The sequence below is a fragment of the Rhinatrema bivittatum genome, chromosome 15, assembly GCF_901001135.1.
Source record: "Rhinatrema bivittatum chromosome 15, aRhiBiv1.1, whole genome shotgun sequence".
Classification (NCBI taxonomy): Eukaryota; Metazoa; Chordata; class Amphibia; order Gymnophiona; family Rhinatrematidae; genus Rhinatrema; species Rhinatrema bivittatum.
The window spans coordinates 2,301,976-2,316,753 of NC_042629.1; the positions used below are offsets into that span (position 1 = coordinate 2,301,976).

General features: G+C 45.5%; 1 protein-coding gene across 1 annotated transcript in view; it reads left to right on the plus strand.

Annotated features, from left to right (window-relative positions):
- LTN1 (listerin E3 ubiquitin protein ligase 1) overlaps nucleotides 1–14,778 on the plus strand; it is a 745,678-nt gene that overhangs the window by 160,773 nt on the left and 570,127 nt on the right. The window contains exons 7-9 of the mRNA XM_029579179.1: nucleotides 11,057–11,899; nucleotides 12,460–12,501; nucleotides 12,694–12,880. Of these exons, the coding sequence (XP_029435039.1) occupies nucleotides 11,057–11,899; nucleotides 12,460–12,501; nucleotides 12,694–12,880 (1,072 nt within the window). The remainder of the gene's footprint in view (nucleotides 1–11,056; nucleotides 11,900–12,459; nucleotides 12,502–12,693; nucleotides 12,881–14,778) is intronic.

The following is a 14,778-nucleotide window of genomic DNA, read 5'->3' on the forward strand; positions in this document are numbered from 1 at the left end:
TTGGGAAGAGTATTGCCTTCGAGCCATTTACTTGGATGGTCTCTCATCCCAACTAAAAGATGAACTCGCAGCCCATGAGTTACCCTCCTCTTTAGAGGATCTTATTACTCTGGCAGGCCGTATTGACCACCGCCTCCAGGAGTATCACCATGAATTTCAGACACCCCGACGTCTCACTGCAGAGCATTCCCGTTCTCCACCTGCAGCAGGGTCCGCGACCAGCGGAGTCCTGCCATCTACCAAGACGTAAGAACCCATGCAGCTGGGTCGAGGGTGCCTTACTCCAGAGGAACGGCTTAGACCACGGTTGGACAATTCCGGTCCTCGAGGGCTGCAAACCAGTCGGGTTTTCAGGATATCCTTAATGAATATGCATGAGAGAGACCTGCATACACACTGCCTCAGTTGTATGCATATCTATTTCATGCATATTCATTAGGGGTATCCTGAAAACCCGACTGGTTTGCAGCCCTCGAGGACCGGACTTGCCCACCCCTGGCTTAGACAGTGGCATCCTGGTCTTTGCCTATACTGCGGGACTTTCGGCCACCGCCTCCTGTCCGTCCAGGAAACTCCTGGGCCTAAGTTCAGTGTGGATCCTGAACTTGGGCGCTACTACTCCGGCACCTCAATTGTCTCTGCCATTCACCCTGACTTGGGACTCTCGTTCTTTCCCAACCATGGCTCTAATTGATTCTGGAGCAGGTGGGAGCTTTATTCCGAAGGACCTGATACACCTCTTAGTCATCGCAACTCGTAACATTGAGATACCGTTATGCATCACCTCTATCCATGGCGAACCGCTACTCGGAAAGATTTCCCAAGTGACGGCACCCATCCGTCTTCTCACTGGAGCCCTACACGAAGAGGAGGTTGAACTCTTTGTACTGGAGAAGTCTATCCATCCAGTGGTTTTGGGTTTACCGTGGCTTCAGCACCACTCTCCTCTGTTTGATTGGGGATCCTTACAGCTCGACAAATGGATCCCAGCCTGTCGCCGTGCCTCAAGAAGGTGGCATCTTCTCCTGCGATTCCCCTTGCAGTGACTGCGTCTGGTCTTTCTCCTCCATATGCGGACTTTGATGATGTCTTTTTGAAGCAGAAGGCGGATATCCTCCTGCCTCTGCGTAAGTTTGACTGCCCCATTGAGTTGATGCCTGGTATCACGCCTCCTTAGGGGTAGGTCTTACCCGCTATCTTTACCAGAAACCCAAGCAATGACTGAATACATTTAAGAGAACCTGGCTAAGGGTTTTAGCTACCCGTCTACCTCACTGGCGGGTGCGGGATTTTTCTTTGTCACGAAGAAGGATGGGTCTTTGAGACCATATATAGATTGCTGCGGCGTTAATGCTATAACTCGCAAGAATAGATACCCATTGCCGTTAATCTTGGAACTGTTTGACGGCCTCCAGGGCGTTACTATTTTCACCAAATTGGATTTGTGCGGTGCCTATAATCTGGTTCACATATGCCCAGAGGATGTTCGCAAAATGGCATTTAACACTAGAGACGGGCATTATTAAATCCTTGTCATGCCTTTCGGACTTTGTAACGCTCCTGCGGTATTTCAATGAATGATTAATGAAATTCTTCGCGACTTCCTATATACCAAGATCGTAGCATACTTAGATGACATTCTCATCTTCTCAAAAAACCTGACTACTCATCGAGCCGATGTCCGCACTGTACTCCAGCGCCTATGGGAAAATCATTTGTTTGCCAAATTGGACAAATGTCTTTTTGAAAGATCCAGTTTGCCTTTCCTAGGCTACATCGTTTCCCAGCAAGGTTTCACTATGGACCCTAGTAAATTAAAGGGTATTTGCGACTGGCCCCAACCAGTGGGTCTTCAGGTGCTCCAAAGGTTACTTGGATTCGCCAATTATTATTGTCCCTTCATAGCGAACTACTCCCTGTTGGCAGTGCCCCTCATGGCTATGACTCTGAAAGGCAGCTACACTAAGAACTGGTCCTCTGAAGCTCTAGCTGCCTTCCAAGACCTCAAGAATGCCTTCCTTTCTGGCCCTTGTTTGCGTCTTCCAGATCCGAACCGCCCCGTTTGTCGTAGAGGTGGATTTATTTTTATTTTATTTATTTAACAGTTTTTTATACCGACCTTCATAGTAAATTACCATATCGGATCGGTTTACAGTTTAACAAAGGGAAAAACTAGAGTAACAAATTCAAGTAAAAACGAAAGATAACAATAAGTAGGAATAAGTCAAAGTTACAATCAACAGGGGGAGAGAACTTGGAAGCTTGCAACAAGCTGGAAAGAAGAAAGGCCGGTAAAAGTATTTTTACCATAGAGTGTACAAATTAAAACTTAAGAACGGTGCTTTAACCTGAAGTCTCAGAGACCATTTATTTTATTTTTATTTTTTTTCTTTGAGAAACGGAGTGCCAGACCGGGTAGGAATGAAAGGCCAACTAGTAATTGTCTGGTGGTTCAGGGAAGGCTTGGTGAAAGAGCCAGGTTTTAAGTCTTTTTCTGAAAGTTAAAAGGCAAGGCTCCAGTCTGAGATTTGATGGGATGCTATTCCAGATAGATGGGCCTGCTATCGAAAAGGCTTTGTCTTTGGATGCCTCTGCTATAGGGATTGGGGTGCTTCTGAGCCAGTACTTGACCCGAGGAGTTCTCCATCCATGCTCGTTTACTCCCATAAGTTCTCCCATGCCGAAGAAAATTATAGCATAGGGGACAGGGAGTTATTAGCTATCAAGCTCGCTTTGGAAGAGTGGCTTCCCTGGTTGGAGGGCGCTCAGTTTAAGCTCACCGTCTTTACGGATCATAAGAACCTCGAGCACCTCGGACATGCCCAGCATCTCAACGCTTGCCAGGCCCGCTGGGCATTATTCTTCTCTTGCTTCAATTTCGAGCTCCGTTACCGTCCAGCGGAGAAGAACCTCCTAGCAGACCCTCTCTCTCATTCCTTTGACCCTGATGATGTTCAAGATGAGCCGAGTCACATCATAGACCCTGCCTGTATCTGCCTGTCAGCCACTGTCACATTTCCAGCTGGGAAGACCGTCATGCCTCGCTGGCTCCAAGAAAAGGTCCTGCATTGAGCGCACTACTCTAAGCTAGCCGGCCATCTGGGACGCACCCGAACACTATGCTTACTCCAACGCTACTACTGGTGGCCCACTATGGTTTCTGATACTCATGCCTATGTGGATTCATGTCCAACCTGTGCCCAGCAGAAGCCACCAGTAGATCGACCTTGGGGCCTTCTCCAGCCATTGCCTGCACCAGAAGAGCTGTGGACTCATTTATCCACAGACTTTGTAGTGGACCTCCCACCATCCAAAGGGAATATGGTCATCTGGGTCATCGTAGACCGATTCTCCAAAATGGCTCATTTTGTCCCTTTGCCTGCCTTACCATTGGCCCCGGAATTAGCACGTCTCTTCTTTCAGCATGTCTTTCGCCTTCATGGTCTGCCCACGGATATTGTCTCGGACGGGGTCCCCAGTTTGTCACCCATTACTGGCACTCTCTATGTAAGAAGTTTGGAATTACCATTAATTTGACTACAGTTTACCACCCTCAGGTCAATGGTCAGGCCGAGTGCACAAACCGCTCACTTAAGAACTTACTTCGCGCCTACATGAATGGTCAGCAGGATAACTGGGCGGAATTATTTCCCTGGGCAGAATTTTCCCACAACTCCCACATTGCAGCAGCCACTGGAGTTTCTCCTTTCTCCATTGTGTATGGCAGACAACCTCGGCTACCATTGCCAGTTCCACTTTCTGTGCCCTCGCTTGCTGCTCAGGCTACTGCAGATGCTTTCCAAGCGCTTTGTAGCCAGATGAATCAACGCCTTCGCCAGGCTGTGGCACGTGCTAAGAAGTCTGCTAACGCCCACCGTCGACCAGCTCCCGAGTTCCAGACAGGCCAAAACGTCTGGCTAAGCACTCGTTACATTCAACTTAAATTTCCTTCACAGAGGTTTGCATCAAGGTTTATTGGCCCATTTGCCATTACCCAGCATATCGGGCCAGTTACATACCAGCTCAGGTTTCCACCGACCTTAGGAATACATAATTCCTTTCACGTGTCTCTGCTTAAACCGGTGGTACTCTCGTGGCCTTCTCGTAAGGCTCCTGAACCTTCCCAGCTTACCTCGGAACTAATACCACATATCTTGTTCAAGAAGTCCTTGACTGCTGAAGAAGACCACCGTTGGGAGTATCTTCTCCCCTGGGAAGGTTACGGCCCCGAGGAGAACTCCTGGGAGCCTGCAAGTAACATCTTGGATAAGGGACTCCTCCTTCGTTTTCATCTTGCCCATCCGGGCAAACCCAAGCCTCCAAGGGGGGGGGGGGGGGGACTGTTGCATGTCCCGTCCTTGGTAGGCCAGTGACTGGGCCTACTCACTCTTGCAGCTCTGCTCCCGGACCCAGACCATCCTCGCTTGCGGCTGAGGGCAGCTGCCTATGCCCCCGAGCACCTACTGCTTCCTCGGCTGTTCCTGACTCCTCCGCGGACCTTCTCAGCTCCCGGAGGTCTCCCCGGGTGGCCTGCGGGGAGATGCCGTCGTCTGGCCCTCCTGTGGGCCTTGGCTTAGGCGCACGCCCCTCTCGTACCTTTAAATAGGCCGTGGTGAGAAAACTAGCCTGCGGCCCTGGATGATGACATCATCAGACCCTGCTATTTAAGGCAGGGTCCCGCCACTAGTTCCTTGCCTTGGCCACAGGTCTCCACATCTGTTTCATGTGCCTCATTGCCCATCGTTCCTGATCCTAAACCGTACCTTGGTCCCTTCCTTGTCTCACTGGACTGACTCTCTGGCTTGACCCTTGCTACGTTGGACCACGCTCAGGATTGACTCTGGCTTTGACCCTTGCTACGTTGGACCATGCTCAGGATTGACTCTCTGGCACAATTGACACTCAACGCACAATTGAAACTCTGGAATTGTTGCCAGGGGATGTGGTTAGTGCAGTTAATGTAGCTGGGTTTAAAAAAGGTTTGAATAAGTTCTTGAAGGAGAAGTCCATTACCTGCTATTAATCAAGTTGACTTAGAAAATAACCACTGCTATTACTAGGCATCAGTAGCATGGGATAGACCTTAGTTTTTGGGTACTTGCCAGATTTTTATAGCCTGGATTGGCCACTGTTGGAACAGGATGCTGGGATTGATGGACCCTTCGTGTGACCCAGTATGACATGTTCTTATGTTCAAAGCTTACCTTCCTTGCGACCGCAGCTGGTGTCCCTTGTGGGAGTGGTGGCACTGGAGCCAGCAGATCTCGGCATGGCATATACTCAGACTGCTGGATCACAAGGGCGCAACCGTCCATATTACTTCCTTGGCTTGCTTGCATATGCGCAGAGCTCAATGGACATTGCGGTCCCAGTGGCAACAAGCCATGCAGGACCTCCACGTACGCAGCCATGTTATTCCGGCTATCAGGACCTCTTTATCTTGGTGGGAGCGCCTGCCCAATTTGGAGCAGTGGGTTCTGTTTCAATGTCCCCCTACCGAAGTTGTGCTTACCACAGATGCGTCCCCGTGCCTATGTGGAGAGACTCTGTATGCAGAGACAGTGGTCTGCACAGGAAGCTCAGTGGCAGATCATTTTCCTGGAGCTTCTGGCGATCTGTCATGTGCTGTGGGTGTTCAGGGATTGTCGTCCAGCAATCAAGTGGCAATGTGGTACATCAACAAACAGAGAGGTATGTGGTCATTCCTCCTGTGCCAGGATGCAGTTCAGATTTGGTCATGGGCTCAGTCTCAGGGCATACTGCTATGTGCCATGTACCTGGCCGGGACAGAGACTGTGGTGGCAGATCAGCTGAGTCAAGTCTTCTGGCCCCACGAGTGGTCCCTAAATCAGGAGGTAGCGAATCAGATCTTTTGCCTCTGGGGAACCCTGGATGTGGATCTCTTCGCCTCCCCCCTGCAACAACAAGGTGGAACAATTCTGTTGCCTGTAGCGGGGGGATGGTAAACCAACCTTGGACTCCTTTGCCCGTCATTGGGGCAAGGGCCTTCTGGATATGTATCCTCTGGTTCTGCTGGTGATGAAGATTCTCCTGAAGCTCTGGCAGGACAGGGGTACCATGATCCTCATTGCACCTCATTGGCTGAGGCAAGTCTGGTTCCTGCTCCTGCGGAATCTCTCTGTCCGAGAACCGATTGGTCTGGGAACTTCCCCCGACCTTGTCTCCAAGAATCAGTGCAAGGCTGCGCATTCCCATCCTCAGGGCGTTATCACTGATGGCCTGGATATTGAGAGGTTAATCCTGCAGCCCCTTGCTCTGTTGGACGATGTGTCTCAGGTCCTGGTCGCTTCAAGGAAGCCTTCCACCAGGAAGTCTTACGGCCTGAAGTGGAGGAGGTTTTCAGTGTGTTGTGAGTGTCACAGCTTAGATCCGTTTTCCTGCTCCACACCAAGGCTACTTGACTACCTGCTACACCGGCTTGAAGACCAACTCCATCAGGGTACATCTAAGTGCCATCAGGGCCAACCACCAGGGGGGTGCATGGTTCGCCCATTTCTGTGCAACCCATAGTGGGGCATTTTAAGCGAGGTCTGCTGGGACCTTAATGTGGTGTTGTCTCGGCTCATGAAGAATCCTTTTGAGCTACTGCGTACCTGTAATCTGAAGTATCTAACCTGGAAGGCCTTGTTTTTTTATTGTGGTCACTTCGGTCACTTCGGCACAATACCCTGCTTTCTCTCCTCTCACAAATTGGCATCACTGGCACCGCATTATGCTGGATCCAATCTTTCCTGAAAGACAGGACATACAGTGTCAAGATGGGACTCCAAACCTCGAAACCCAGAAATCTATCTCAAGGTGTCCCACAAGGTTCCTCTCTATCATCAACTCTATTCAACGTTTACTTATCTCCTCTTTGTCGACTTCTGGTGAAACTGGATCTCCGTCATTTCACATACGCCGATGATGTACAGATCCTCATCCCCATCTATGATTCACTCGCTAATGCCATGAAAACCTGGGATTCGGCCCTTGCTGAAATAAAAAATCTACTCACAGAAAACTGTCTTGCTATAAACACTACCACAGACAGAACTCCTCATCATCACGCCACACAAGAACTCCTCTGCTAACTCCACACCTATATCATCATCAGACCATCCCCATTTGCAGCAAGTCCGCAGCCTTGGCGTTATGATTGATAATCACTTTTCCTTAAAGAATTTCATCTCGGCCACAATCAAAAATGGTTTCTTCAAGCTACATACGCTAAAAAGAATTAAACCTTACACCCACAGGACTTCTGGACTGTGTTACAAGCCACAATTCTGCCGAAACTAGACTACTGTAACGCCTTACTACTAGGTCTCCCGAAAAACGCTATTCAACCATTGCAGATGCTACAAAACTCTGCTGCTCGCTTACTCACCAATACTCGCCGACACGAACACATCACTCCAGCTCTCATGTTCCTGCACTGGCTTCCTGTAGCATACAGGATTACATTTAAAGTTCTCTCCCTCATTCATAAATCTATACACAACCAAGAGATGCAATGGTTTTCTGATCAGTTTATATTCTGTACATCTAATAGACCTATAAGAAATATCCACCAAGCTAAACTTGCCTCTCCTCCTCTTAAACACATCAAACACGTGACCACAAGAGACCGTTCTTTCTCTATAGCTGGTATCAACATCTGGAATAAAATGCCCATGGACTTGCGTCTCGAATTATGCCATAAATCATTAAACCCTCAAAACTTGGTTGTTCGAACAAGCTTTCACACTATGATCATCGATTAATCTGAAATGCCGTTTTCTTGTTTACGTTTCACTAGTTTCCTGTTACTATTCTCTCCCTTATATTGATTCAATCTGCTAATTTATCTTTTCTCCATTCACGCCTGCTATTCCTATTTGCAATATTTGTGACTTGACATTAACTATTGGAATAGGCCTGTAGCAGGTTAATTACATATATTGCTCTCCTGCTTCGTTATTGAATTAGAATATGCATTTGTTCTTAATAGTTAAAGTAGTTATATTAGGCACTCCTGAATTCCGTTATTTATGTAAAGCCTGTTGCTGTCATTTGTTTACTTCCTGTAAAGCCTGTTGTATGTAAAGCATGTTGCTAATTTATTGTTTACTGTAAACCGAAGTGATGTATATCTTTACGTGCCGCGGTATATAAAAATCACTAAATAAATAAATAAAATAGAGTCAGTGAGCTTCCTGCATTGGTGATGTACCCACCATACACTTTCATAATAAGGTGGTTCTGCATACACACCTTAAATTCCTGCCTAAGGTGGTGACCGATTTCCATCTTAACCAATCAGTCATCCTGCCCAACTTTTTTCCCAAGCCTCATTTGCACCTGGGTGAACGGGCACTGCACAGTTTGGAGTGCAAGAGATCTTTGGCCTTCTACCTGGAGTGGACCGCAGGTCACAGACAGTCCACTCAACTCTTCATTTCATTTGATAAGAACAAATTAGGAGTTGCGGTTGCTAAGCAAACCCTGTCTAACTGGCTGGCGAATTGCATTTCCTTCTGCTATGTGCAAGCAGGACTACAGCTAGGGGGCCAATCAATGCATTTATTGATTATATGAGTTTTACTTATTTTATTTTATTATATGCTTAATGTATTAGCTCATTGTTTCATGTTCTGTGTAAGCCCTAGGGCAGTTTTTCTGTTAAATGTAAACCGAAGTGATTTGTATCTGATACAGGAACTCCGGTATATAAAAATAAAAAATAAATAAATAAAAAGGCTCATTGTGTCAGAGCCATGGCGGCTTTGGTGGCCCACCGGAGAGCGGTTTCTGTGACTGAGATCTGCAAGGCTGTGATGTGAAGTTCCCTCCACACTTTCGCTGCTCACTACTGTTTGTACAGGGATGCCTGACATGATAGCAGCTTTGGCCAGTCTGTCCTACAGAATCTCTTTGAGCTGTAGAACCCAGCTCTTCCTGCCTAGGGCCCTTTTTTCGGGTTTAGGCTATTTCCCGCTGCTTAAGAACATAAGAAATTGCCATACTGGGTCAGACCAAGGCTCCATCAAGCCCAGCATCCTGTTTCCAACAGTGGCCAATCCAGGCTACAAGTACCCATCCAGGCTACAAGTATCAATCCAAGTACCCATCCAGGCTACAAGTACCAACCAGCCAATCCAGGCTACAAGTACCAATCCAGGCTACAAGTACAAGCTATGTTTCAACCATCTCATATTATTCATAAACTATCAGAGTGTCACATAATCAAGTTATAATGCTAGAGTTAATCTCCAGAGGTGGGCTTCAAGCCCTTTCTCTCTGTTTATATTTCTCTACCTTGGTTCTCCTACTCTTTACTTCCAATTCCAAGTTGACCACCCTTGTTATAATGTAACTTTTTTACTTTCTGCTCCCACTCTGTCTCCTCTTGAGGTTTGACCAGTTATTGTTAATTAGCTATTGTTCTATGTAAACCGAGTTGATTTGATCTGTATCAAGAAAGTCGGTATATAAAAACCCTAAATAAATAAATAAATAAATACCCAATCATTAAGTAGATTCCATGCTACTGATGCCAGTAATAGCAGTGGCTATTGCCTAAATCAGCTTGATTAATAGCAGTTAATGGACTTCTACTCCAATAACTTATCCAACCCTTTTTTAAACCCAACAAGCTAACCACTAGCCACAACAAATTCCAGAGTTTAATTGTGCATTGAGTGAAAAAGAATTTTCTCCAATTAGTTTTAAATGTGCTAATTGCTAACTTCATGGAGTGCCCCCTAGTCCTTCTGTTATCCGAAAGAGTAAACAACTAGTTCACATTTACCTGTTTTAGACCTTTCATAATTTTAAAGACCTCTATCATATCCCCCCTCAGTCGTCTCTTCTCCAAGCTGAACAGTCTTAATATCTTTAGTCTTTCCTCATAGGGAAGCTGTTCCATCTCCTTTATCATTTTGGTCACCCTTCTCTGTATCTTTTCCAGTGCAACTATATCTTTTTTGAGATGCGGAGACCAGAACTGTACACAGTACTCAAGATGCGGTCTCACCATGGAGCGATACAGAAGCATTATGACATCTTCTGTTTTATTCACCATTCCCTTACTAATAGCACCTGTGTTGTTATGCCCGTTGGCACTTGATTGGGTGCCTGTTGGTCTTGCTTATTATTTGGGTACAGCCTGTAGCTAGGGATTCATCTATGTGGGAGGAATACCATACTGCTTGTCATAGGAGAAACCAGAATTGCCTACCTGTAACCGGTATTCTCCTAGGACAGCAGGATGTTTAGTCCTCACGAAACCTGCCCGTCACCCCGCAGAGTTGGGTTTCTCCTATGTTTGTTTGTTTATTCATTTATTTATTTGTAATTCTATGTTACGAGACTGGAGCGGGACCCTGCGTGGATAGTTGCATGCTGGGCATACTCAGTGTGCCTGTCAAAGTTTCTAGAAACTTTGACAAGTATTCTGTGCCAGGCTCCAGCTGATGTCATCCATGTGTGAGGACTAAAATCCTGCTGTCCTAGGAGAACACCTGTTCGTACCCGGATCAGTCCAGGACAGCTGGGTTTTGCCTCCCCTCCAGCAGATGGAGACAGAAAAAGACTTCACGGACTCTGTCCTATACCCCTGAGGTGCCACCTAGTGTCTGCCGGTATTTTTCTGTCTCCAGCAGATGGCGGAGGTGCAAAACCTAGTGTCTGATCCTTTACAGGTAAGCAATTCTGCTTTACTCTATTGTAGACTTAAGCAATCAAATAATATACCTCTATAGGATAAATGTATCATTTTCTTATAAAAGCAAACATTTAACCTCAAAACTACTCCCAATCCCAAAAATCCAATGAGGAAGTATTCCATGTTCTAATGATTGCTAGTGGCAGGTCAAGGAAGACCTGTCTGCACAAGTTGTCTTGTAAAATAAAATAAAAACTGGTCATGGGGAGCAGTGAAGTGAGTCAATGGAGATGCATGATTTCTAGTTCTGTTGATATGTCCAAGAAATTGCTTGTTAGACTCTGGTATTAAAGAATTTTGTTGTAGTTTGCTTTTCTGTTTACTAAATCCGAATTTTTTTTTTTGCAGTTGATACCTCTTATTGATGCCTCACTTAAAGATCCAAAACTGCAGCAAAGTCCATTATTTTATCAAATAGCCAACACTGTCAGCTCCTGGGAAAAAAGAGCAGAATCTTTAAATGATGACCAGAGTGCTACCACATTCGAGAGAATACTAGCATTGTTTTGGGACAATCTTTCTCAGATTTGTGGTGTTCATGTTGGTGCCCTAGGAGTATCTGAAACAACTTTGGTTGGTGTGTCTGGTATTTTGCAAATTCTTCAAAACTCTGAAGACACAGAGAAAAAGTGCAAGAGAAAAACCACAAAGATCAGATTTACTGAGAAGGAGGTCTCTGCAAGTAACACAGAGAGCGTGAAGCCTGTGCCCCTTTCATTTCAGAATGAGAGTGCCACTGAGTCTGGCAGAATTGACAGTATGCCCTATGCAATGAAGAGCCAATGTATCTCTGAGCCTACCTCAGTGTATGTTTCTTGCTTACGGAAAGAACCTCTGGATGCATTGATCTGTAAGCTGACTGAGCTGAGCATGATTCACATCAACGAAGAGAAGTCAGAGAGGCACTTGCAGTTCCTTGCTGCTCTACTAAATTATTTTCCCTGTGGCAAAGTGTTTCAGGTGTTGCTAAAGCCTGAAATTGCAGGAAACATTGCACATACCAAACCTCATGTAGCAGTAAACTTGATGGATGAAAATCCCGCAATCCAGTTTCTGTATCAAAAGTTAACAGTTTGGTTGCTAGAAGATTATCAAAGTGATCCTGCTTTCTTGGCTGATATATTGTTTAGTGTCCTTCGTTGCTGCAGCAGCAATACAGAAAGAAGTAATATCCTAGATGATTTAACAAGGGTATTATTCTTCTTAATTTTGTTCTTTGATTTTGCTAAGGTTGTGGCTTAGTTGATCTGATATTTGTAAATTTGTTAAAACTTGGACAATATTGTGCAGGCTGAATAAACTGAAGTAAATCATAGAAATCAAAGTTATAGGAAGGGGCAGGCGGTGGGGGTGGCGAGTGGAGAAGCGCCAGTACGCAATGCTGCTCTTACCATAAGTAGCTGTGTCATCTGAGGGGAAATCCTGGCTGGCCATGTCATCAGCTGACTAGATTGAATTTTGGAAGGGGACTGGTTAGCCCAGCGACAGGCGTGCTAGAAATCTTTTATAGTTTTATACATGAGAGAAGTGCCTTGAAAGTCAATGTAATATAAAATATTTTTTGTCCAGTAGATGGTATCAAATATGCAACATGGCTGCTATATCTATGATTTACTGATTTACTGAACTAGAATATACAAATTATGTCTGCACCCTTCTTCTTAAATATGGTGTCCCTAGAGTGTGAAGAAATACCTTCTGAAGCTGTGCAGTGTATTTTGTATGTAACTGGCTGTGGTTCTCTTCATTAGATGGACCTTCGGTGGATTATCTTCCTCCAAATAATTCAAAAGGTGGGTTTTTATGCATTTTGTTTAATAAATTCATGTTCATGGTTTGGGGAGGGGAAAAGATAGTGTCAAGAACTACTATTTGGGTCTTGTTGCACTGCTATCATCAGAGAACACCTATTACAACTAAGCAATTTTGATTCATGGTCTTTCTTATATTATTTACCAATACAGAATCTTTTTCTTGTAATTCAGGCATGTTCGGATTCAGAAAAGTACTCTTTAGTCTCTCTTTGGTTGAAAGGAGATACATTAGGTTCGAAGTTGGTAATGCTGGCAGATGTCCTATGCCAAAGTGGCTTAGAAAAAATAACCTACTCGGAATCCTGTTCAGAGAGGTGGGCCCTGCTGAGTCTGGTGCTTTCACAGCATGTTGAAAATGGTACGTTGTATTCACTTCTCATTTTACCTACATTGTTTTCAACACTGGAAATGTAACCTGCATTAGAAATACTTATACTGTATTATATTATGCATAAAAAAGTCCATTTAAATAAAGTTTTTTTCCCTGTACGTACCCAGATCAGTCCAGACTCCTGGGTTTTGCCTCCGTTCCAGCAGATGGAGACAGAGATCATTACTCGGGCACTGCCTTATAATCTGGTGTGTGACCTGCTACTCTTCAGTATTTCTCTGTCTCCAGCAGATGGAGGTGGTGCAAAACCTGTGGTTCTGTACCCAGCCTTAAAAAAAAAAAAAAAAAGATTGAATGAGAGGAGGATAATTCTGCCTCCCAGGGAATTGCTAGTTTCTGGTGGGACCATCCTCCCTGGCTGTAGGGATCAAGCAAGCAGGGGTTGGGAACCCCAAATTTGGCTCCCCTTGGTGCCGGGGGTGTGATAGCTGGGGGATCCATCTCCCTCTCCTTCAGTCTGCTGCCACTGCCATAAAGTCAGGAAAGAAGCTCTTTTGCTTTATTCCTGTTTTTTCTTCTGCTCCTTGGGTAAAGTTTATACAAAAAATAAAAAGACAGAAGTTTTTTCTGCTGGCAGCTGGTCTTCAGTGCTCCTACTGCGGGAGGCAGTGCTGGGGCTGTAGGGTGGGGGAGGGTTTGTTATAATTAGTGAGGTTTGGGTGGACCCTTGGACACTGTGGCAGCTGACCATGCCCATGGGGGGAAGTCTCGTGAGGGCCACAGGTCAGGCTCAGCTTAGGACACACAAACACAGAGATTGATCTTTTATTACAAGCATTTCATGATGGTGACAGTAAATTGTGAAACAAACAACCCCCCCCCCCCCCCCCCCCACAAAATAAGGAAAGAACTAAAAGCAGAGGTGAAGCATTGCTGAGTTGGTCACAGTGTTGAATGTTGTTGTCCAAATGTCTTATTGTTAGGCTGTCAGTATGAAAATTGTATGAATTGTAACCTATGAGAATTGTCATTTTATTATTTGTAAATGTTTTGATTTGATTTTTAGTTTAAATGTTTTTATGTAACCTTGTAAACCGATATGACTGCATCCACCAAATATTGGTAGAGAAATTTTAATAAATAAATAAATAAAATAAATGTAGTGAAGCCACCAGAGGTGGCAGTGGTGAGTAGTAGAAGTAGCCCAGCTGAGCTAGTATCCCTCTGGCGCTGGAACAGCGACTCCTCCGGTAGCAGTGCTATAGTGGAAAGAACTGAGAATGAGTACAGTGGAATATGCACAAGCCTCAGTATGGAGAACCCCAGGATAGGGAGAGCAGGCCCTCGAGCGAGTATCTGATTCCTGAGGACTGAGAGGCTTGAAGGTGATGTACTCACACAGTGGTTCCACGTAGGAGATGTAGTGCCATCTCCTACGTGGAATGGAGGCAGGCCCTCGAGGAGCGAGTACCTGGTTCCAGGGAACAGCTCTGAGGTGAAGATGGTAGTACTCACTGGTGTTGAAGATAGCGAATCCTTCCAGGCATAGAAACATAGAAACATAGAAATGACGGCAGAAGAAGACCAAACGGCCCATCCAGTCTGCCCAGCAAGCTTCACACATTTTTTCTCTCATACTTATCTGTTTCTCTTAGCTCTTGGTTCTATTTCCCTTCCACCCCCACCATTGAAATATCTAGCTTGATTAGTTAGGGGTAGTAGGGGTAGTAACCGCCGCAATAAGCAAGCTACACCCATGCTTATTTGTTTTACCCAGACTATGTTATACAGTCCTTAATGGTTGTTTTTCTTCTCCCCTGCTGTTGAAGCAGGGAGCTATGCTGGAAATGCGTGATGTATCAGTCTTCTCCCATGCCGTTGAAGCAGAGAGCCATGCTGGATATGCATCGAAAGTGAAGTATCAG